We start from the raw sequence: 10,559 nt of genomic DNA, 5'->3' as shown, positions 1-10,559 counted from the left end.
GTGCATAATCTTCAGTATAGCTTGAGGAACTTAAAAGCAATTAAGAAGCTAATGAAGCTGACAAAATGTGAAATCAGGCTTGTTACACTCAATACAGTTCATTGCAGTTAGACTAGACTTGCATTAAATACAGGCCCTTTTCTTAATGTTCTGCCTCTCTGCTGATCTGTATATTCCTTCCATGTCAATGGTAAGCTTAGCTTGGTTGCAGGAGGGTCGGTTTTGCTTGGTCATGGGCAGTACTATACTGTGTTATGGTCCATGGTTGTGTTCCCATAATTTGATAGGGAGTTGATAGTTGATAATTTGCAGTTTGTCTGCAAACTGGTGAATGGGTTACTTGAAATGTGGATATTCCTGTGCTTCAGCATGTGGACCTGAGGGTACGTAATGTTACAGGAGTTGCTGTGACTTCTCTATTGCATTTTATAATCTTATTTTATGGAGCACATGAGTAACTAAAGAAAATTCTGCAGTATACAGCAGTTAAGTCTACCAGTTTAAGTAGGCATTGATTTTTATACCATATGGATCTAAAATTTGAATTTTGTAAACTAAAGCAAAGTGGTTTTCTGTCACGTCTGTTTTCCCAATTCAGTTCTTGATGAAGCTGACAGAATTCTGGACATGGGGTTTGCAGACACGATGAACGCGATCATAGAAAATCTCCCCAAGAAGCGCCAGACTTTGCTTTTCTCAGCAACACAAACAAAATCCGTGAAGGATCTTGCCCGGCTGAGCCTGAAGGACCCAGAATATGTTTGGGTTCACGAGAAAGCCAAATTCAGGTATGTTGGGGTGATTTCTCTAGACATGAGGTTTAAATGGATGCTGATCCTGCTTAGCTGCTTGGGACTCGTACATCTCTCTCCTTCCTTCTATCTCTGGTCCTGTCACCTGCCTCTCTGGAATTAAGGTGGTTTCAGAGAAGAGGTTACTAGTTGTGACTGATTTTATTACAGGGAGCTGAACCTGCACCTTCCTTGTGGCTTCCCAGGGACTACTCTGACTGCGAGTTTTTTTTTCTGACGAAATAGTTCCAAAAGTGGGTAAAATTCTGGACAGAACAGTCTTCTAGTAGTAGCAACCCTTTCTTGGTTGTTACTTTTTCTGTTCTTTGGCTTTCTTTCCTTTCCTGTCATCGTATTCCCTGTGCAGGACCACTGTTCTATCTTTGTTGCACCAATACCATTCTTCTGTGTGTCTTTGAATCAGGTGTTCCAAGGAATGTGCAGAAAGACCCTCTTGTTTGTGTGGTTGGTATCGGATGTCCTTAGGAACTGTGTGACCTGTGTCCATGTGAGTCTGAGCATTTGCTCTGTGTGGTCAGGACTCCAGCCCTGTGCATGTCCAGTAAACTGGTCGTGTTCCTGCCTGGCTGCATGTGGTCTGGCCAGCCTAAAAAATTGCACATGCAAAATGTAAAAAGGTGCACAGTGTCATCACATTTATTTTTTTTCTCTCAAAATTTAAGTGAAGTCCACTATTCAAATTTTGCATTTCTGTGGGCTCTAGTCTCAGAGTGACATATAACTTATGGACTTGAATGGTTCAGTTTTGCTCTTCCATGAAATATGCATTTCCACATGTAGGATGCAGGCGGAGGAAGGTGAAGAGCAGTAGTAGAATAGTCCAACCAAGAGCAAGCAGGGAATAATGAGCAAAATGAACTGTAGAACTTAATTCCTTACACAGGCTTTTAACTGTTTGACTCCATAATGTCTTTTAATTATACTGAAAACAGCATTAATAGTACTAAGAGTGCTAATCATAAAGAATGGATCTCAGATAAATACATTTGCTAGAAAAGGTGTGGATAATACCTTTTTGTCTAAGCTGAGCAGGATGTAGAAGCCTAATTTAGTTTTCTGTTTGAGGACTGACTACACAAGAATGCAGGTTTTTGGAAACGGGTGTAAAGTATGTTTTAAAGCACATTGGAGCTTTTGAAACATCTGGGGAGGAGCAATTAATTAATGAACTAAATCAGAAAAGTAAAATACTAATTTGTTCTAGAATTACTGCCTTTGTACATAGTGTGGGGTTAGCTTAAGGAAATAGCTTCCTGTGAAAGATTTACAGGGAGAAAGGTACTGTGGCATAATTGAAAGTGACTAGAGGAGTAAAACTTAGAGCAGTGTCGTGTAATTTCTTTCTCTCATGTGGCACCTTCAATAAAATGAAGTAATTTAAATACCCTTGCTTGCTCTGAGGTGGAGTAGAGGGACTGTGAGACGAGAGCATTTAAATATTTCAAGGGCAAATATGTCAAAGAATATTCTTTCCTTACTTTGTAGAGAACTGAGGGGTGAGGTAAAATGACAATTTGGAGCTTCACAAAGTCACTTTTCATGTCAGTGTGATCAGTAAAAATACCTCAGTGCCTTTTTGTGCATGATTAGGCTGTGTTTTGACATTGCCTTGAGCACAGATGATGCTTTAATAGGACTAATAGGCGAGATTGCAGTTTAAGTCAAGGCAATTTGAATGTCGCTGCTTAGACACGGAGGGAGTTTGCCTGGGTGCTGAGGAGTAAAGCCCCAAATTATTTTTTGTCTTCCTCTTCCATGGGATTTTAGGAAGCAAACTGCTAGGTCTTTCAGGAGTAGCTTTCCAGTGGAGCTGCTGAGACTTGTTCGTTCTAGTGGGGGAACTTCCCAACCTCTTTTGTCATTATTTATTATTTTTTCTGCACATTTAACATACGTGACTTGAGGGAAAGGTCAGTAGTTTTTCAGATATTCTGTGCCTGTATAGTTACTTTTTCTTTTCTTAATGTTATGAAAACCATGGGATATAAATGAACTTTTAGTTTTCTCTTGTAGTACCCCAGCAACTTTGGACCAGAACTACATCGTCTGTGAGCTTCAACAGAAAATAAACATGTTATACTCGTTCCTGAGGAGTCACCTGAAAAAGAAGAGCATTGTGTTTTTTGCAAGCTGTAAAGAGGTAAGCCTGGCTGGCAGGAGCCACGGGGAGGCTCCTCAGGGATGTGTCCTGTGTGCAGAGCCCTGTTCCTGGAGAGGAGAGCAGAGATCAGGGAGCTCAGAGCCAGCCCGTTCTGTCTGGTGGGCCATGGCCTAGCTGGGGTACAGGGTATTTAAGAGACTTACCTGCCCTTTTAAGAAGCTTTGAAAGCTTGCTATGAATAAAATATAATTATGAAATAGTGTACAGAGAGGTTTTCCTGACAGCTGTAGAGGATGGAATGCTTCAAGTGGCTGCTTGTGTAGCTGTCCTGGGAGTGCTGCTCTGAAGTTTTTTTTGCAAATGTCATTTGATATTTCTTTCTCTGGCTACTCTCTGTGTTGGGTATATTTATTATACATGTTCAGCAGATAATTGTAGGCTAATTATCTGTTTTGATTCTTGCCCTTGTGCAAGAGATTACAGTATTTCTATAGTTTTGCTGTTGGCTACTGAGTAGTAGCTACTACTATTCAGTTATGAGCTATACTACTCAGTTATATGTGCTGTAGCTGAGCATGCAACACACACTATCTCTGTAGCTGGTTTCTTACTAGTCAGCTACTGGCTATGAAATCATCTTGCACCCTGGTACTGCACCACAGCATGGTGGGTGACACTAAACAGACCATCTGTGGTCTAGTTCCAAGACCACTCCAGTTGGTCTTGGAACCAGCAGCGAGTGAGGCCGGTGCTGACTGCCTGCAGAGCAAGTGTAAGAATTAACAAGCTGCCAGGGCTGTGTAAAAGCAGCACCTCTGCGGTTCATGTTTGGGCTCTTGGGTGCAGGGGAACTAGGGGTGCCCCAAACGTCTCCCTTCTTAGAGTGGGAAAGGTGTCCTGGCCTTGGCCATGTTCTTCCTCAGCGGTGACCAGTGACAGGACAAGGGGCAGGGGGCACAAGTTGAAACACAGGCAGTTCCATCTGCATGTAAGGAAGAATTTCTTTCCTGTGAGGGTGCCAGAGCCCTGGAAGAGGCTGCCCAGGGAGGCTGTGGAGTCTCCTTCTCTGGAGATCTTCCAAACCTGCCTGGCTGCCACCCTGTGTCCCGTGCTCTGGGTGTCCCTGCTGGAGCGGGGGATTGGACTAGATGATCTCTAGAGGTCCTTTCCAACCTCAACCCTCCTGTGGTTCTCCTGTTGAAGGAGCTGCCTGTGTGATGGTGAATTGTGTGTCTTGGATGTGCAACAAATTGTGTTTTGCTTGATGTGCCACGACTGTAGCTGCCCACCGAATACCCTCCCTGCCATGGGGTGTTATGGTTCTTTCTTTTAATCGCGTGTCTCGGCTGGTAGGTGCAGTACCTGTTCCGAGTGTTCTGCAAGCTGCAGCCCGGCGTGCCCGTTCTGGCCCTGCACGGCAAGCAGCACCAGATCAAGAGAATGGAAGTCTACAACTGCTTCCTTCGGAAAAAGGCGGCTGTTCTTTTTGCGACGGACATCGCAGCTCGCGGCCTTGGTAGGTGCCCAGCAGAGCAACAGAGTATTCAGCAGGGAGGAGGCAATCCTGGCAAGACTTTGTCAGTACCAGAACGCTCTTGAGGCCATTTCCTTCTTAGAAATGAAAGTTCAGGCTGCTACTGCTCTATTTAAAGCTCGTTATGGTATCTCAGAAGGGAGCAATGTGCTTCTCGCAGGCTCCTGGCATTGCTTTGCTGGAGAGGTGCAGTTTCCCTGTCTGTCTCTGAGTGACCTAGACTGTCATTAGTCTTGTAATGCCGTTTTGCTAAAGTAGACAGTGAAAATTGTCCTTTTTTTAAAGTCTATAAATAATCTAAGAGAAATTTCTGTGTCTGTGAACTGCGTGTGAGATTTTGGGGCATATGGGGCAAAATAATAGATGAGGCAAAACCAGTGATATTCCATAGGAGCTGATTTGGCCCAAGTTTTTCTTTCTTGTGGTCATAAATGACTGTGCTATAATTTCCTCTTTAGTTAAAGCTTTTGCAAATACTTTGCTGCGTGTGACACTTTGTCAGGAGTTGTGTTTCTTCGGGGTAGCAACCTTCGTTGCCCAAAAGGGAAGGCTTTGTTAGGGCGTATGGGAGGTGGGAAGAGCTCCAAAACGGGAGCGAGCAGAAAGGAAAATGTTTTTTGTGCCTCCTGTGTGGCTGAAGTGCTGCTGGGGGGGAACTAATGTGGGCTTGGCTGCCTGGGCTGAGCAGACTTGCTCGGGAAGTCACAGTGGCTCGTTACAAGGTGCATGAAATGCAGCAGTTGGACATGGCCTTTTAGAGCTAAAAATCACTTGGAATATTGAGTTGTTGGTCCAGGTTGCTGACTCCCTCTCCCTCTTGTAAGAAAGCATCACAGCCCCTCTCAACATAGCTCGCTGTTGCGCTGGTGTCTGGCCGCAGCTCACTTGGTTCCCAATAGACTGGGATAATGAAATTCTAGGTAAAAGTAGGTCAAATGCTATTATTTAATAAATATTGTAGGATTTTTTTTATTATTATTGTATGTATGACACAAAGCATCCATCTTGTCTTGTCAAGTGTGAAATTATGTTCCACTCATTGCACTGTCATAACTTAGGAAATGGAGACACCGTAATTTGAACTTCCTTTGATGAAGAGGATGATTGTTTATAATGTGCTAATACATGCAATTAGTTTTATTTTTAATTCAGAGGTTGCATGCAGGCAGTGTCTATAAATTGCTATCTAAATGATAGTCCTTATAGGAAGGAATGCTCAAAATAATCATTAACCTGAGTGGGAGGATTTTCAGTGCGGAGAGCTTAAAATTGAACTTCTCTTTTTTTCTTTCCACAGACTTTCCAGCAGTGAACTGGGTCATTCAGTTCGATTGTCCAGAAGATGCCAACACCTACATCCACAGAGTGGGAAGGACAGCCAGGTTCGTATGCACTCCTGAGTGATATTTTGATATTTTAAGGTACGTAACTACAAGCACTGCTAACTGGTTAAAGACTCACTTGAAAAAATCAACAAACAAACAGCAAAATGTGAGTTGGAAAGAAAGAAGGCTAATTACACCAGAAGGCCATTTGGTTATTTAAAATAAATGGTTTAAATTAATCCTTTTTTGTCAGCATGAGACTTCATGTAGCATACAGGACCAATAATGTTTAGTTTAATCTGAGTAGTCGGCGCCTTTTGTACTTGGCAGGATTGCCACAGAGGCTGCCTGGATTACATTTGTGTTCGGAAAAGCTTGTGTGGGCACTGCCATTTATAGGTAAATTAAAACTTTGAGATTTCGGATTCAATTTCTTTCAGTGTCATTGAAGATTCATCAAAAGAATCATAATATTTCTTCTTTTACTTTTAAGCAGTAAGAAATCAAACATGGTTAATTACTGGTTAAATTTTTAATTTTCCAAGTCTTTTGTTGTATTATGTTCTTAGACAGAGCTTTAGTAAAGTGTCTGTGGCCAAGGCTTTATGAAGGGTGGGAGTGAGTTACATACGCCGTTGAAAACCTGGGCCTTGATCTCTGAAGTTGATTTTTAAAAGAAGCAGCAGTTATTGAGGTATATAATTTGGTAGATTAAACATTGAGGGATGAAATGCAAGACCTAGCATTAAAGCTGGTGTGTTTGTAGCAGGGTTTTCCCATCTGCATTGCAGTATAATTTCAAGTCAGATACAATGACAGAACAGTCTTTTAGAGCAGGGTGTCAGTAATTTCTACGATAGGAGTTTGAGATATGTTTATTTGGATCAGACAGCAGTAAGATTTGGTTGCTCGGTAGTAGGAACATGTGTGCTTGGAACTCTTTTTCAGAATGGCAAGTTTTTAGGCATATATATGTGTGTGTATATATATATATATATATATGTATGTATATATTGTAATTGGTGCTGTCTGCTCTGTTCTTCCCTGTGTCCACATTTTTCCTGTCTACCTTGCAGCTGTGTCCCTGAGGACCTGTCCAGATTTAGAGCCCTTAGATCTTTTCCCTGCCCTTACTGGGTACTGAGAAGGATGACTGTAAGCAGCAGCATTAGAGATGGGGAGCTACTCTGTAGAGGCAAAATAACCCCCCTCTTTAACAGTGCTTTTAATAAAATGCCACTCTGACTAGGATGCCAACCTTGCATGGTTGTGGGTCTGTCTTCAGAGGCCTCTTAAATACAACTGTATTAAATATATTCTGTAAATACAGATGTCTGCCCATAGCTTCATTTCAGTCTCTCATGAGTTTTTCAGTGGTCAGAGCTTGTGGAAATTACTGATCCCTCCTGCAGGGAAAGCTTTGGGGGTGGTTTCTGCCTCCTTCCCTGAGAGAGAGGCCAGAGGAGGTTCTGCTCTGCCCTGCACTGCCGTCTGGGGCAGGTGCTCGGAGCTGCTCTGTCCTGAAGTTCACTAAATAAATCTGCTTCCAACATTGCAGCTAAGGGCATCAAAGAAACCATTGAAACAGAGGAAAATAATAGTGTCACGTACTGCATATGCTGTGCAGTAAGTAAATAAGCTACTGTTGGGTAGGAAACTTCATTTGTTTTTAGTGGCAGCAGTTATTATGAGAGCAACTCATGTTTTCCCTATAAACTTAATAAAAATTAACTGCGGTTTAATAGTCGTCATTAATGAGGTTAGGGATAATTACGAAGTTTCATGGGTTATGAGAGTGTATAATTGCGTGGAATGAAAGCTAAATTAAATATCTCGGCTAATTAGGAGACCATGTGTTAAGCTGTAATTAAAACTGGGTTGCTCAGTACTGTTTGCTTTTGAAATCAAATTATTTTGTGGCACAAAAAATAAATATGAAAGTCAAAAGAAAGTGTTAGTTGAGGACAGAGGCTGAAGAATATTGAAGTGTCCCATAACTCTTCTGTACTCTTGGAAAGCCATAGCAGAAGTGCAAGATGCTGATGGATTTAAATGGTGAAGACCCCTGGGCTCCTCATGCAGGATTTCATTTGCACCTCATCCTACTGTGGAACAGAAATTGCAGCCTCTGCATTCTTGTCTTGCAGTAAAGTAAAATCAAGAAAATCTGATTGATAATGCTTGTACTTTGTTGTGGAGTTGGCATACCCTGTGTAATTTAATTTTATTTTTTTAACTTGGAAGATACGCTACTCTTACAGTAGCATATTGGAAAAACTGTGAAAACTATTTCTTTCAATCTCATTTTAAAACATTTATTTAAAAGCCCAGCTAGTATAGTAACTTAACTTCTAAAATACTAACAATATTGTAGCCATGGCCTTAAATATTGTTGACTATATTGTTGTCATGCAGCCTCTAGTAAATATTGTAATTAAACTATTAAATCCCAGAGCTTTTCGTGTGAGTTTTAGTTTAAGCAATTCAGTAAATAAGAGATACTGCTAGAGATCATCTGCAAAACGTGGTCTGGCTTTTAATTTCTGTTGGTGCCTGGTGGTCTCTAGCGTGTGAAGGCTGCAGTTGAAACCCCAGTTTGGTGAAACAAGTGGCAGTGCCACTAGAGGACAGCAGAACACAATTCCTGAAGCAGAGCCACATGCCTCTCCCCTGCCTCCCGACTGTTTGTCCAAGCATGACTTGTAAGATGAGTGCCCTGAAGAGGAACGTGTATAGGGAGGCTTTTCTCGCAGTCACGATTGCAGTGAGAGGTAGGATAGATGTTGGGAGCTCTGTCTTTCAGTTCATGCACAAATAGCTTGTATTTTGGATGTGCCCATATCCTGTTATCCAGCCATGTCTCAGTAATTAATTTCCTTCTTTCTAAGCATTATCTCCCTCATTTCTTGTTCTCCTTTTCCTTCAGAGGAGACTGTTGTTTGAGTTCAGTGATTTTTCAGTGTGCAGACTCTTCTTTTTAAAGACATTGCCGGTGATATGTAAAGACAATAAACCCATTGCTCTGCAGTCTTTATAATTGCTGTGGATCCAGATCTTTATATGTAAAGATCCAGATCTTCATATAATGTTTAGATCTGGCTAAGGCTGAGAGTTCTGATATTAATGCTGTTCAGTCTGGGCAAGGTTTGGCAGGTGTTTAAGTTGGGAAATCAACTGTAATTTTTTGGTTGGATACTGTATTGTGTATGCATGTAAGCATGCATGTTCAGTCTAACTTTATGCAAGCTGTATTATTCTTTAGGTAAACTATATTCTGAAGACAAGCGGAATAAAATCCAGTATCCTGCAAGCAGGGTACTGCCTTGCCTGTTGCCTTAGCACTGGCTGCCGTGATGATCACAGTGAAAGAGCACGAATAAAGACTTGGAAGATCTGTAGCCTTTGTGGTGTGTTGTGGATGCTGAGGAGCGTGCATAGAGTTTTGGGAAGGTGGAAGGGGGCAGGTCAACTAATGGTCTTCCTCTGTCACCAAGCAAACTGCTCTGAAATATGCACATTGGGGCTCTCCTTATGGCATGTTATAGGTATGAAAGTGAGACTAATGAATCTATAGAACAATCTGTCCAAGTGGGATTAAAGCATTTAAAAAAGTGAGTGACCTAATGGATCATTTTTTCAGTGGTGGAAGCTGGATTTCACATTGGGAAGCGCATCCTAGGGAGGCGTGTCTTGGGTGGTCAGTAAGCTGCATAATCGAGATGGCAGCTCTGTGTTTGGTTAGTTTTTTTGTATGTAAGACTTGCTGAAGCACTTCTACTGGTAGTTCTTTTTTAAAAACCTAATATGTAGTATTCAGACCATCTCTTAAAACAATGCTTTGACTGCAATTTAAGATAAAATATAGCTGCCAGTGAAGATGGTAAGAATTTATCGACAGCCTGTATTTACCTTACAATTTATATTATTAAAATGTCTAAAATTAAATACTGTAGCCCGGCTACATTCTTGACAATGTCCTGGGGTGCTGCAGTTGCGTTAACTGGGGCTGTGAGCCCTTAGAATTTTTTGGCTAATAGTGAGATACAAATGTTCCAGTGCACTGGAGTGCGGAGTGGCTGTGGTGGCTGCGTGCTCACGAGAAGCTTTCCTCGAAGCTGGCATAAAATAAAAAATAAAGGGGAAATATATTTCCACACAGTGTAGCAGACACAGCTGCTGTGGGGAATGGCCTGCTTACAACCCAGCTGCAGGCCTTGCCAGCCTCCCAAGGCCTTTGAAATTCCATTTATTTTGAGACTAGCAGGATCGGAGTGTGAGGCCCTGCCTGTCCTCGTCCCTTGTCGTGGCTGCCCGGGTCTGCTGAGCAGGGAGGGCAATGAGGGGTCTGAGCCGTGACGGCTTCGGCCCTGCATGAGGCAGTTGGGCTGTGGCCCTGCACGAGGCCGTTAGCGAGGCCCAACTGTACCCACAGGCCATGGCCTGTGTCCTGTGCTCTGCTCTCCTGCCTCCTGCAGGAGGGAGCGCAGTGGAGCCTGCCGCACCGCGGGCCCGACCGGGCGCCCCGGGGGCTCTGTGGGTCCCCCATAGCAGATTCCCCCTATGGGGAAAAAACCCAGACATGAGCAAGAGCTTTATATCCTGTTTATCTTGGCCTCGGAGAAACTATATATATATAGTTTCAGTTTATATATATATATAAAATATATATTTGTTTGTTTGTATTTTGTTTTGTTTTGAAACTTGGATGTCTCCAATCCCTTTAGCGGCAGAAGGCCCGGAAGGCAGTATAATTGGGAACAAAATTTTGTTTAAATGGAGCACAATGT

At 42.4% G+C, this 10,559-nt stretch overlaps 1 protein-coding gene across 1 annotated transcript in view; it reads left to right on the top strand.

Annotated features, from left to right (window-relative positions):
* LOC112943775 (probable ATP-dependent RNA helicase DDX10) overlaps positions 1-10,559 on the top strand; it is a 52,915-nt gene that overhangs the window by 18,083 nt on the left and 24,273 nt on the right. The window contains exons 7-10 of the mRNA XM_026035034.1: positions 599-788; positions 2,826-2,952; positions 4,267-4,429; positions 5,745-5,829. Coding sequence (XP_025890819.1) covers positions 599-788; positions 2,826-2,952; positions 4,267-4,429; positions 5,745-5,829 — 565 coding nt within the window. The remainder of the gene's footprint in view (positions 1-598; positions 789-2,825; positions 2,953-4,266; positions 4,430-5,744; positions 5,830-10,559) is intronic.

This window comes from Nothoprocta perdicaria, unplaced genomic scaffold (genome assembly GCF_003342845.1).
Source record: "Nothoprocta perdicaria isolate Ctin4 unplaced genomic scaffold, notPer1 scaffold_155, whole genome shotgun sequence".
Lineage (NCBI taxonomy): Eukaryota > Metazoa > Chordata > Aves > Tinamiformes > Tinamidae > Nothoprocta > Nothoprocta perdicaria.
This window is presented reverse-complemented; position numbering and strand designations above follow the sequence as displayed.